Consider the following 14,203-nt stretch of genomic DNA (forward strand, 5'->3'; position numbering starts at 1 on the left):
CTCATTTAGATCAAGTAGAGCAGGTTCCACAGCAAACTTTCATAGATGGCTTTGAGTTGCTTGTTCTCGTTTTTAGGTTGCTGCTCCTGCTGTATTTCAATGATTTGACGGTTGGAATATTTAACTATTATTTATTATTTTATTATTATTTTTTACTTACTTTTTATTATTATTCATTATTTTTCACTATTGTTTAATATTCTATTATTACTTTTTCATTACTTCTCATTTGATTTCTTACATTATTGTGAATAGCACTCCCATTTATTGAAAATTGACTCTTGCTGGGACTATCCCAAATAGGCTTCGCTACATTAATGTCGGGACAAGCTTAATATCTTTACCTAGATAATATGAGAACTGAAACAAAAGGTAAAATTGGGTGAGAACTGGGGAATGGGATTCATAATATATTGTCTGGTACATCTAGTCATCGTCTACTACGATATGTCGTTTTAACATCAAGTGTTTTGCTTATGTTGAGTCACACCATTCATATTTTCCTATGAATTTAGTCATTTAAGTTAACAATAATTTGGAAGTTTAATGGTTTACAACTTGGATTTCATCATTTCTAATTACTAGATACTTTCCATATGATGAGAATCTATTACACTTCCAACTTCTCTTTGCTTTGCAAGTTTAGACAAATGAAGCCACAGAAATCATAAGAATCCTTTACTCTTCAGTCTTCAACTTCTTGCTGCAGTTAAAAATAAGTTCAGGCAACTAAAGCAAACTGCATCATGTAATAATCTTGCTTGAATGAAACGTATGCATCAGGAGCTTGCGACAACGAATGTCAAAGATATCTGAAGCTTCTCAAGCGGCTGTTTCAAGCATCTTCCAAGATGTTGGCCCCGCGACTCTTCTCGCTCATTGCGCAAGCCTATGACTATTATTTAATGATGCATTTTTCTATTCGTTGAGAAGCATTCGAGACTTGCAACGCATCATAATCCTGAATTACAGTGAACGCTTTAAAACAAAATCCAGCTTTTATTCATATTCTTGGGAATAACTATATATCTAAGACTAACTCGAAATATAGTAGCGGAAATAAGCAAAAGAAAATATTGACAATCACACATAAACAATACCAAGATTTAAGTGGTTCAGCTCAAAGTGAGCCTACGTCCACTGGTGGGATCGGTATCAGAGATTTCACTATCAACAAAGATGGAGTACAAAAGAATAATACAAAACTTCTTTTACAAAGAAGTTATCTCTCTAGCTTTCTAACTTCTCTCAAGAAAATCACTAAAACAAACAAAAGTGATTTCTGAAGTGTAAAAACTAAAAGAGGCGCTGTTTGATATTTATAGAAATAGTGAAAATTCACTTCTGTGAACATTGGCTCGAGCGAACTCTCAAGCGAGTGTCGAGCCAGCGTAGGGTTTTGACATTTCGCTCAAGCTAACAGAAGAGCGGCATCGAGCGATGCCGAGCAAAGCTCTCGAACTTGCATATCGCTCGAGCTGAATCTCGAGCGATGTCGAACGAAACTCTCGAAATGCATTTCGCTCGAGCTGAATGTCGAGCGAAGCTCTCGGACTGCATTTCGCTCGAGCGAACATACGACATAGCACTATTTCAACTGAATGCAAGCCACCTCTTAACAAATCTCCACCTTGGCTTGAACTCTGCCAATTCCAACACAAAAAACCTCTAACCACAAAACCAACCCCCACCACCGAATCCCTTGAGGGAATCACAAAATGCGAACACCAATTAAGTCCAAACAGAGTTTGAACTTGTATACTACAACTAGCTTTGTCATCATATCTGATGGATTCTCAGTAGTAGCAATTTTCAGAATCTCTATAACACCCTCTGTAACAATCTCTCTGAGAAAATGATACCTGACATCAATGTGCTTCGTTCTCTCATGATACATTTGATTTTTGATCAAATGTATTGCACTCTGACTGTCACGGAATACTGAAATCCCATCTTGCTATAATCCCAAATCATTGATCAAACCTTTCAACCAAATGGCCTCCTTAACAGCCTCTGCTGCTGCCATGTACTCTGCCTCTGTAGTTGATAAAGCAACAGTGGATTGCAGTAGCAGACCCACACAAAGTGAAAACATAACCTGTCAATGATCTTCTTTAATCTAAGTCTCCAGCATAATCTGAATCAACAAAACCAGTAACTTTGGAACTGAGATCAACATCTCTATCAAATATTAAGCCAAAGTTCAAAGTTTCTCTCAAATACCTGAGTATCCATTTCACAGCCTGCCAATGAGTCTTACCTGGATTAGCCATATACCTGCTAACTATGCTCACTGCCTGTGAAATGTCTGGACGAGTGCAAACCATTGCATACATTATATTGCCAACTGCACTGGAATAAGAAACACTAGCCATGAACCGTTCCTCCTCATCTGTCTGAGGAGATAGAGAAGCTGAAGGTTTAAAGTGCATAACAAGTGGTGTATTTACTGGTTTGGAATCAAACATTCCAAATCTCTGGAGAACTTTTTCAATGTACTTTCCCTGGGACAAGTACAACTTCCCAGCTTTCCTATCTCTAAAGATCTCCATCCCCAAAATCTTCTTTGCAGCACCTAAGTCTTTCATTTCAAACTCATTTTTGAGTTGGGTCTTTAACAAACCAATGTCAGATATACCTCTAGCAACAATAAGCATATCATAAACATATAGTAGCAAATAAATGAAAGACTTATCAGATAACTCCTTATGATAAACACAACTATCATAGTTACTTCTCAAATAACCATGATCAATCATAAAGGAATCAAAACGTTTATACCATTGTCTTGGAGACTGCTTCAAACCATATAATGATTTCTTCAATCTACACACATGATCTTCTTTACTTTCAACAATGAACCCCTCTGGCTGATGCATATAAATGGTCTCGTCAAGCTCACCATGTAGGAACGCTGTTTTAACATCAAATTGCTGTAGCTCTAGGTCATACAATGCTACTATAGCAAGTAGCACTCTGATCGAACTGTGTTTCACAACTAGAGAGAAGACTTCATTGAAGTCGATGCCTTTTCTCTGACTGAAGCCCTTAGCAACTAAGCGTCCCTTGTATCTTGCATCTGGAATTCCCTCTTTTCTTTTGAAGACCCATTTGCAGCCAACAATCTTCACCTTCTTTGGCAACAAAACCAAATCCCATATTTGGTTTTTGTGAAGAGACTCAATCTCTTTAATCATAGCTGCGCACCACTGTGCAGATTCTTCGCTTTTGATAGCTTCTGAATAACTAGAAGGCTCCTGACCAACAATATTCTCTGCCGTAATAAGAGCATACATCACCATATCTGCATGAGCATATCTCTGAGGTGGTCTAATCTACCTCCTCTGTCTACCAGTAGCTATATTGTAGTCTTGCTCACCTTGTGCGCCGCTACAGGAATCAGAGTCATGCTCATCTGCAATGGCAAGATCTTGGGCGCCACTGGGCAACCCTTGTGGCGCTTCCACCTGAAACTCCACCTGCTTTCCAATATCCTGTTATTTTCCTGTAGACACAGTAATCTCTTTTCTCGGATTAAGCATAGATTTTTCATCAAATACGACATCCCTACTAATCACAAACCTAGGTGATTTAGGATCAATACACCACAACCTAAATCCCTTCACCCCACTAGAATACCCAATGAATATGTCTTTCTTTGCCCTTGGCTCAAGTTTTCCATCGTTAACATGAAAATATGCAGGACAACCAAAAATTTTCAAATTTGAATAATCAGCATAAGTATCAGACCATACCTCATTTGGAGTCTTCAAACCAATAGCTGTGGCTGGAGAACGATTGACTAAGAAGCAGGCTGTGTTGATTGCTTCAGCCCAGAAATCCTTAGACAAGCCTGCATTAGAAAGCATACTACGGGCTCTCTGCAAGAGAGTCCTGTTCATCCGTTCAGCTACCCCATTTTGCTGTGGAGTATGTCTAACTGTACGGTGTCTGGCAATACCTTCATTTTTACAGAATTCATCAAACTCACTTCCGCAAAACTCCATACCATTGTCAGTTCGAAGTCACTTAATTTTCTTGCCCGTCTGATTTTCAATCAAAGCTTTCCACTGTTTGAAGTTAACAAATACATCGTTTTTCTGCTTCAGAAAATAAACCCAAACTTTCCGTAAAAAATCATCAATGAATGTAAGCAAATACTGAGCTCCACCTTTTGATAGAACGGAAGATGGACCCCAAAGATCCGAATGAATATAGTCCATAGAACTTTTGGTTCTGTGAACCCCTGTAGAAAACTGAACCCTGCATTGTTTTCCAAACACACAATGTTCACAGAAATCAAGTTTTCCTATCTTCTGGTCACATAACAAACCTTGCTTACTCAGAATGTACATCCTTTTCTCACTCATATGACCCAAACGCATGTGCCACAAACGAGTGACATCTGAGTTTGGATCATCTGAAACAGACACTGCAGCTGCACCTGTCACTGTAATACCCTGAAGGAAATAAAGACCATTTGTCTTATCTCCTTTCATCACAACCATGGAGGCTTTACTGACTCTGATAGCTCCACCTTCACCAGTGTATTTAAAATCCAAAGAATCAAGAGTACCCAAAGAAATAAGATTCTTTTTCAACTATGAAATGTGTCGAACATTAGACAATGTCCTGACAATTCCATCAAACATCTTTATCCTAACTGAACCAATCCCAGCAATTTTACAAGCTATATCATTCCCTAACAGAACGGAACCACCGTTGACTGATTCATAATTAGTAAACCAGTCCCTCTTGGGACACATATGAAAAGTGCAAGCTGAGTCCATGACCCACTTGTCACTAAAGCGACTACTGGAGTCGCTAATTGCTAGAACAATATCTGAGTCGTTAAACCTTTCATCAGCAACACTAACGGCATTAGAGGAACTAGTGCCATCCTCTTTGTTTTTCAGTTTTGGACACTCATTTTTGTAATGACCAAACTTATGGCAGTAATGACATTTGACATTTTTCTTACTAAACTTTGACTGTGAACTACCCCTAGATTTACCCTTATACTTCTCTGAACCCCTGTCAGTTGATCTATCCCTGCTCGAGGACCCCTTAACAAACAAGCCACTAGCTTGTTCATTAGTGCCTTTCACACTCAATTTATTCCTCAATTCCTTAGAATTCAAAGCAGATTTTACATCTACCAAGGAAATTATATTTCTACCATACAACATGGAATTCACAAAATTCTCAAAAGATATGGTTAATGAACACAAAATAATTAATGCTTGATCCTTTTCTTCAAGCTTAATATCAATATTCTTCAAATCCATAATGATTTTATTAAATTCATCTAGGTGTTCATAAATAAGAGTACATTCCTTCATTTTGAGAGTGTATAACCGTCATTTCAAATACAAATGGTTGGTGAGAGATCTCTTCATGTACAAATTCTCAAGTGCAGACCAAAGACTAGTTGCAGTCTCCTCGTCAGCAACCTCCCTTAAAACTCCATCAGATAATGACAAAAGAATAGTACTATGTACCTTTTCTTCTTCTTCTTTTGAAGGAGCCGGAGAATCATCAGATACATTCTCTTCTAATACTTTTGACAAGCTCTGTTGTCGCAGTAAAGCCTTCATCTTGATGCGCCATAAACTGAAACTGTTCTGACCGTCAAATTTCTCAACTTCAAACTTAGCCATAGCCATCACACCAGATCACACTGAGCCAACCTCTGATACCAGTTTGTTGGGAATAACTATATATTTAAGACTAACTCGAAGTATAGTAGCGGAAATAAGTAAAAGAAAATACTGACAATCACATAGAAATAACACCAAGATTTAAGTGGTTTAGCTCAAAGTGAGCCTACTTCCACTAGTGGGGTCAGTATTAGAGATTTCACTATCAACAAAGATGGAGTACAAAAGAATAATACAAAACTTCTTTCACAAAGAAGTTATCTCTCTAGCTCTCTAACTTCTCTCAAGAAAATCACTAAAACAAACAAAAGTGATTTATAAAGTGTAAAAAATAAAAGAGGTGTCGTTTGATATTTATAGAAACAGTGAAAATTCACTTCTGTGAACATTGGCTCAAGCGAACTCTCGAGCGAGCGTAGGGTTTTGACATTTCGCTCAAGCTAACAGAAGAGCGGCAGCGAGCGAAACTTTCGGACTTGCATATCGCTCGAGCTGAATCTCGAGCGAAGCTCTCGGACTTGCATATCGCTCGAGCTGAATCTCGAGCGATGTCGAGCGAAGCTCTCGGACTGCATTTCGCTCGAGCTGAATGTCGCGTGAAGCTCTCGGACTGCATTTTGCTCTAGCTGAATGAACTTCCGCTCGAGCGAACATACGACATAGTACTATTTCAACTGAATTCAAGCTACCTCTTAACACATATAAAGGGTGAGAATTTGAGATGGGTGTCGCACCAACATGCTGTGCAGTGCAGCAGCATTCACTCTAAACTAACACTAGTTGGCCTCCTCCACCTGCTATAGGTGTACCTACATCTGCGACTGATTAGCTTTCTTACGCTGTACAAATCCAAGTTTTACATCTCCATCTACCAGCCCTTGACATATTAGCTTTCTTATGCTGTGATAATCCAAGTTGATATCGCCAACTGCCAGCCCTTCTTGACATATGACTTTGGAGATGGAACTACTCGAATACCAAATGCAAAGATATAACCATGATGGCTAGTTTTAGGAACTTAATGTTCTTGGGATTGTACATGTAATTAACCTCAAAACCTATGTCTTCCTCTATATCATTCATTCACATTCAGTGTCAACAATTTCACTTGGATTTCTTAGACTGCCTTGTCATTCACCTTTCTTTGGCATGGCCTACAGATTCGACGAAAAAGAATGCTTCAAATGAATATTTAAGTGATTTTCTTGGTGGTTGATAGGATCTGAAACCATCACCTAGCCTTTACCAAGCCGTTACTTTAGGCTTATTGGTTCCAAAGTCAATCTTCAGACTTTCAAACAAATCTTAATGATGCCACAATTACTAGTTTGAAGACAAACGGGATATCATGTTGAGGCCATGCGGTTGTGACATTGATTGACAATTTGGGGTTTCAAGGTTCTTTCTCTGTCAACATATTGGCAGCCCTCCAAACTCCAGAGTTCAGATGTTTGTTTTTATATTCATAGTTTCTATTGAAATGCTAATGATTTCTCTATCAGAAACGGATCCATGATTTCAAATGAACATAACCTTGATGCTTCCCACTTCATAACCTGTTCATTGAATATCCAAATCTGGTCTACATAGATTTTGTTTTATTTCATTTAAAAAAAAAGGGTCTCTGTAGCCCACAAATGCACCTTGTCCTACCACTCAATCTGTTGTCGCACATTTGGACACCTAAAAAGAACTTCAAAATATTATTATGAAGAAAATCCACATTCAGCCGAACTTTAGATGGGTCAAAGTGGGTAGGGGCACTCGGTCACACTCCAAATGAGACAGAAACGACTGCAGAGGAATCTTGGCCCTGTCACTTCAAGCATAACAAAGGTGGGAAACACTCTTGGTCCACCTCTGCGGACCTTACACCGTACAATAAATCTTGTTTAAACACTTCTCCTAACAAGGAAGCTGGTTGGCTTTCCTATTAGAGTAAAATGCTAAAATCCAAGTTCAAGCCTCAAAACTTTGCAAAGAAACCACTTGAGGCTCTAAATATCTGAATTTTGAAGTAATCACTCAGCACTTCGCATTTGGAGAAAAAGCTATTCAATTTTAGATATATATATATATATTTTCTTTTTTTCTTTTTTCTTTTTTCTGGTGTGTAGCTTGATCATTCTTGTTATTGCTTCATGTTGGCAGTTGACGCTGCAGCGAATGATTAATGAGCCTCATGTGGTTGAAGAAGAAGTTCTTGAGTTGACACCATTAACCTCTCAGTTTTTCATATGAGTTGCATTTTCAATCTATGATATATCCATTTTATCATAAAACCATATTTTAATCAATACAGTTGTTCTTCAACTGATAATCTGAAACTTTAGATTTATTTTTCTTTCCATATTTCACCAATCTCATGCACAATGAATTTTTTTGACCAACTGATGGTTGCTTGCTTGATCTAGGATCTACAAACCCATTGAGTTGACGCCTCAACCTCTTAATTGCTTGCTTGAGCAGCAAGTTCATCTGATTTAGACTCTGGACATATACTATTTATCATTTTTCAACTCCAAATGCAGAACTTTTTTTCCAATGGCATATTGGAATCAAAGTCAATTTAGAAACCTGTTTATTGACACACTAAGCACATCACCAATGTAGAAGCCCACTACATCAGCTAGCATAGCTGCATAAAAAAGTCTTTATGCTTTGAGTTTTTTGTATTACCATTCTAAGTCCCAAAGTAAGTGGTGTGTTTACACAACAGCTTGGAAGCAACAGAACCCGGTGATGGCAAACATTACTGAACTTGATATTGGCTGCACAATCACAAATCATTGCTTAGGAGCACGCCTTTGCTGAACACAAGTTCTCTCGACCCTTTTTGACAGTTAAAAGACAGACACCTTTTAATTACTAATAGCCAAATAATTAACTTCATGATAGACCCCTAGTTATATATTAGGTATTTCAATTAATAAAATTCTGGTTTGGTGATACTTTACTTTTACTGTCTGTAGTGGCTTGTGCATCTTCATATGACGGTAGTCATGTATATATATATATATATATATATATATATATATATATATTCTCTTTATTTATTTGTCCCCGTCTATGATTATCTTTGCATGGTCTTGGTTAGAAAAACCAATTTGGTTATTGATGCCTAAATGGATGGAAGTAACTTTTTTGCTGCAGAAGAATGATATGGAATTTAAAAAAAAAAAAAAAACTTAAATAAGCACTATATACAAGTTTATTACATAGAGAGTAAAATGGAACGATATGAGAATCCTCATTCAGAAGTAGAATGATGATCTTTACCAAAAACAAAAATCCTCCCCTCTGCATTAAGTGGAGCACTTCATGCTGTGTTTCTGCTTTGCTTTGCCTGCATGAATCATGTTCATAAATAAGAGTCAGAATCTTATTTCCAGTATGACTTATTGTCAAGTTCTATCCAACTGGCAGTGCCTTCGGCGATTTTTAAAAGCGCAAGTATGTAGATTCATCGTAAGTGTTAAAGCATGGTGATTTTTAAAGAACTGGGAAGAACCAGAAATATATAAGCATTCAGTTCCAGGTGAAGGGGTTTTGAATTACTACATTGTTTATAGCATGGTTGCTTGAGTGCTGGATCATCGGTTGAAGCTGGGGAATCCTGACCAAATATCATCTCGCAACTCATATCATCAAAATCTGCAAATCAGAAGGTACAGCATAATTGTGTTACCGTTCAAAGATTGTAAGATTTAGTGATCATATGCTTCTAAACAATTGACTCGCACACATGTGACTAATGTTCAACTTAAGTGCTTTCAGTGGGTGCTTTTGGATTCTTGTGGTAAGTTGCACATGGGATAGCTAATTGAAGGATAATTGGCTTCATGAGAAACAGACAAATTTAGTGTCTTTCATTATACAATGCAGTGTAGAGCACTAATCATGAATGTTTTGAGTCACGATTAGGAATTCAGGTAGTAATCTCACCAGCAAAAATATGTAATCATATGTTGTTAAGTGCTAGGATTCTCACCAAACTTGGATGGGTCTACATGCAGTTTTGTACCCTAAGTGGCTAACTCGGGGCCCTCCATTGACATGATGAGCGTGGCCTCCACTTCTTTAGTGCAGGAAATGCTACAGTTCCAACTAGAAGTCGTTTTTCTTTCATTGATCTTTGTTCCTTTTTCTGTATGCTAATTTTCCTTTTAAGAGGAAATTTAAGGTTTTCATATCTTAGATAGCAACTTTTCCTGTTCTTGTTCTCCTAATAAGAATGAGGTAGAAAAAATAAATAAATCCAATTTTTATATTAACTTAGTGGAGAATCCTATTGGGGTTGTCTCACATTGGTTGTGGAATGGACTAGTGGTCAGTTTATAAGTGTAAGGAAAAGCCTCATCCCTTAAGCTAGCCTTTGGGGTTGAGAAAGGCCAAAGACTATCCAAAACTGATATCAGAGCTTAGGTTTACCAACAATCCGCAGGAGAAACAGATTGTCACTACCCTGATCCAGGGCCCGATGTGTGAGGGGAAGATTGTTGGGGTTGTCCCACATCGAAAGAGCTGGTGGTCAGTTTATAAGTGTGAGTAAAAGTCTCATCCCTCGAGCTAGCTTTTGGAGTTGAGAGAGGCCCAAGACCACCTAACAAATCCTTCCTCTCTGTCTATATGCAATTTACCAAAATTTCCCAAACGAACAAGATGCTGATAATTTGGCTCATTACTGAGTATTTAAGATTGTGCTTGCTGCAAGTATATAGAAGCTAGATGGGGATACTTACTAGGGACCATATTGACTGGCATTCCCAGGGAGTCCTTGATAAAGGCTTGGGATGGCATTTTGCAGAGATTAATACACATTCCCACACAATTGGTCTCCTCCAAAAACCTGCAACGTTGAAGGACAATATTAGAGGATTACGTGGAAGATGCCAAGGCTTGGTGAAATCAAGATGATTTTGACATTGGTAACAAATTTGCTGATGATCATGATGGTCATGATGGCGAGAGAGAAGAATACTCTAGGGGTGACACAATCATTGGAGCAGATTGTCTTACATGGAAGTGTCTTAGGTTGGTGAGGTGGGGCATAGTCTTGAGTCGATATTCACAGTATACAGAGAAGGGTGAAGATAAAGTTACCTGCACTTTTTTATGTGGACTACATTCCTCTCTCTTCTTCCGTTGAGCTCCGACTCCCTTACCTTATTTTGTGAAATTTATAAGGTGACTCCAGTTAGATTCGATGAACAATCTTGTATCAGGATCTTATTTGCAGATTGCTCTGCATTTATGCATGCATTATGTGTGTGCCTGCACATTTGTTAGTGATTGATCCCAAAAGGATGAAATTCTAACAGTTGAAGGCAATGCAAAGGCAAAAATTTTCAAGACCGGTGCTTCCATGAATGTGAACCAGACCAATATTGACTCTTAACCGGTTTGGATTGGAAACCCATCTCAACTCATCTCATCTCATCATTACAACTTTCTCAAATTTTCACACAAAATATAATAAACAATTCAACTTTTTCAAATCCCAAAATAATAATAATATTAAAAAATAATATTCTAATAATATTTTATTCAACTCTTCTAAAACCATCTTAACTCATCTCAAACCATTCTAACAATATTGATATTGAATGATGATGCAAGATAATTATTCACGCATCATCTTAATCACTTGAGATGCCACTTGCTACATGGACATAATTTGTGCCCCGCTTAATATTATGAACAGAAGCAAATGCCAGTGGTGAAATGCAATGCTTGGCAGAACCAGAGGAGCTAATATGTCAAGTTTTCCAAATCAACTCCTCTCCCATCTGATCTACTATTAGAAAAATGTTATTCGTCATCCCCGACATGGCATCAAATGATTGGCTGATAAGTTAAAAGGAGTACATAGTTTTCCAATTATTTAATGCCACGCAAGAGAATGATGAACAATATTTCTCATTAATGTTCCAATACCATGAAAAACTATGCTGGACTAATTACTTATCTGCATTACACACTGTTGGAAATGCATGCCTATGTTGTTTAAGGAGCATTATGTCACAGATTTTAACCTGTCGCCTTGTCAGGTACTCATTCACATGTATTTTGTATTTTTGTTTTCTTTAAGTCACTATCAAATTATACTCATCAATTAATGATGAGTCATGGATGACTCTCAGTCTAACATGGTGCACGTTGTATCCCCTCCTGTTCCTATTACCTAGCTTGTTCGTGTTTTCTCATGATTTTTTCATAATAAATTTGTACTAAAAAAGGTGCCAGAGTAATTTCACATATATTTAAAAATAATATTCTATCCTTACCTCGCAGTATCCCACCAGCCAAGCAAAAAACACAGTGGTGAAGGCTGCAAAATATTCCCTTGCTAATTTAGATTGGGGTAGCAGTGTCTTTATCTGTCATCGGTCACAAAGACATCAAGAATTAGTGAATGATCATTAACTAACAAAGCATATAATAAATCATATTTCAAAATAAAATATAAGAAATTAGCACTATTAAAATCCATGTAATGACTTATATATGAGACATGGGTTTGTGCAGGAATCTTTTCAATCGACTCCATAAATTAAGCACACATCTTGAAAGCTCAGTCTCAAACAACGATTAATAAAAAGCACATATGCAGTTTAATTTGCAGCTTTCCTGAGTTTTCTCGAGTTGGCTTTTTACATTAAAATTGTTGGAGTACTAAGTTTCTAGCCTCAAAAAATTGCAACACTGCTTGTGGATACTAAATTTCAATGCAAAAAATCCAAACTAGCTGTTGTGGATTTGCAGTACATTAGATTGACGAATGCTTTTTTCTTTGTTCTTTCTTTTGTTTCTGAGGAGACAGAATTCAGAAGTGTTGAACTACAACTGAAAATTGTAATGAACATTGAAGGAAAACAAGATAATCTGGATCGTCCTCTTGTATCAACCTGCACTGAGGTTGAAAAATATTGCATCTGCATAACTGGGTTCTGGAAAACGTGATAAAAAACGTCACCACAGTTCCTCATGGAGAAAAATAAGAAGCTAGAGTTGAGTCGAATGCATGAGAATAAATCATTTTCTTCTACACTAATTTTTTAAAGAAATTGAAAAGTAAATGGACTTGCCAAAGAGAGGATTGGCCTTGGGAAGGCTCTCTCGAGGGCGTGAATGACCACTTCACGTTGTTGAATTGGATTAAAGTTTTGTGATGCCATTCGAGCTGCCTCCACCAAGCTTTCATAGCCACTCTTGCTGTTCCTTAACCCTGTAAATATATAAACTTTCATGATTAGTTTTTCTTAGTCCATGCATATATAATATCCCACAAAAACTGATACATGAGACAGAAATGAACCTGTTGCAGCTTGAACACTCTGGGATAGATGGTTTATGGCTATCTGATCGAACCAGTTATCATTATAGAAGTTAGTCTTTCTTGCTTCTTTTGTTACGTTTTCCGAGGGCCTCGTGAGCACGGCAAGAACAGGAGAGCATACTGGTTTACAAGGGTGCCTCCGGCGAGCCAAAGTTGAGAGAGGGCTCCTGCTCTGAGCAAGAAAATAATTTGCATCCATTTCAGAGAGAGACAGAGAGACAGAGAGAGAGAGAGAGTCTGATGAAAGCCTGAATAGTGAATAGTACGAGTTACATGTAGAACCTCCGAGCAAATAAAAACAAAGACTGCATGAGGAGAATTTCGAGGGAAGCCATGCTAAAGATCCTTAGTTTGGAGTCATGCACACATCATCCCTCGAGCATTAATATGTTCAATAAAGATGCTTTTTGGTGCGTAGCATTTTGACTTCTTTATAAGCTTAATTGGTGGCCGCTAGCCGCCCCCATTTGCATGTTAATTGCAGGGTCAATGTAATGAAGCTGCCTCCGGATTGGTACAAACAAGAATATTTAGCCAATGGGGTGTATTCAAAATTGTATTTTCCCTTTGATATATGAGAACAGATGCAGGGTAAGGTCAGTGCCTAGACCCCCATTAACTATAAATGTCTATACATGCATGCATGCATGCGTATATATAAATATATATGTATATGTATATGCATGCTAGTTCAGATTAAGCTTTCGGATTTTTCCACGAGACTGATTTGGGTTCGGTTAAAACTGAAGTCATAGATGCGTCTCTTGTATTATGTCATGGGCACACAACCCACATAAATGGGTGGTTCTGTTAAGATATAAATAAATAATAAATTATTTTAATCAGTTTAAACTTTTAAAATAAGTGATGATTTTACATAATATCAAAATAGAAGTTCTGAATTCGAACATTGACCTTACACTCTACTTCTATTTAATCAAATATTTTAAGTGTTGATTCATCTATTAAAGGGGAGTCTGGCCCACACGTGAGAGAGAGTATTAAGATATAAAATAAATAATAAAATCTACATATTCCATCAACTTAAACTTTTAGAACAAATGATAATTTTGCGTAACTAATTATAGGTAGGAAGGGAAAGAGATCCCTTCCTGTGACTCAGCTTATGCGCACAAAGAAGTTCTCCGAGATAAGAAAATGATCCCTTCTCGACATAGATCAAATAAGAGGCCGGGGAGGGGGT

At 37.5% G+C, this 14,203-nt stretch overlaps 1 protein-coding gene across 1 annotated transcript; it reads right to left on the reverse strand.

Moving 5' to 3' along the window:
- Window positions 1-8,952: 8,952 nt before the first annotated feature.
- LOC109007147 (beta-carotene isomerase D27, chloroplastic-like) lies at window positions 8,953-13,198 on the reverse strand. Its single transcript, XM_018986704.2, has 7 exons — window positions 12,979-13,198; window positions 12,749-12,888; window positions 11,948-12,040; window positions 10,764-10,825; window positions 10,403-10,509; window positions 9,222-9,314; window positions 8,953-9,006 (listed from the first exon to the last, which is right to left on the reverse strand). The coding sequence occupies exons 1-7, from the start codon at window positions 13,196-13,198 to the stop codon at window positions 8,966-8,968; spliced, it is 756 nt and encodes a 251-aa protein (XP_018842249.1). The 3' UTR covers window positions 8,953-8,965.
- Between the last annotated feature and the right edge of the window lie 1,005 nt (window positions 13,199-14,203).

Source organism: Juglans regia, chromosome 1 (genome assembly GCF_001411555.2).
Source record: "Juglans regia cultivar Chandler chromosome 1, Walnut 2.0, whole genome shotgun sequence".
NCBI classification, from domain to species: Eukaryota; Viridiplantae; Streptophyta; class Magnoliopsida; order Fagales; family Juglandaceae; genus Juglans; species Juglans regia.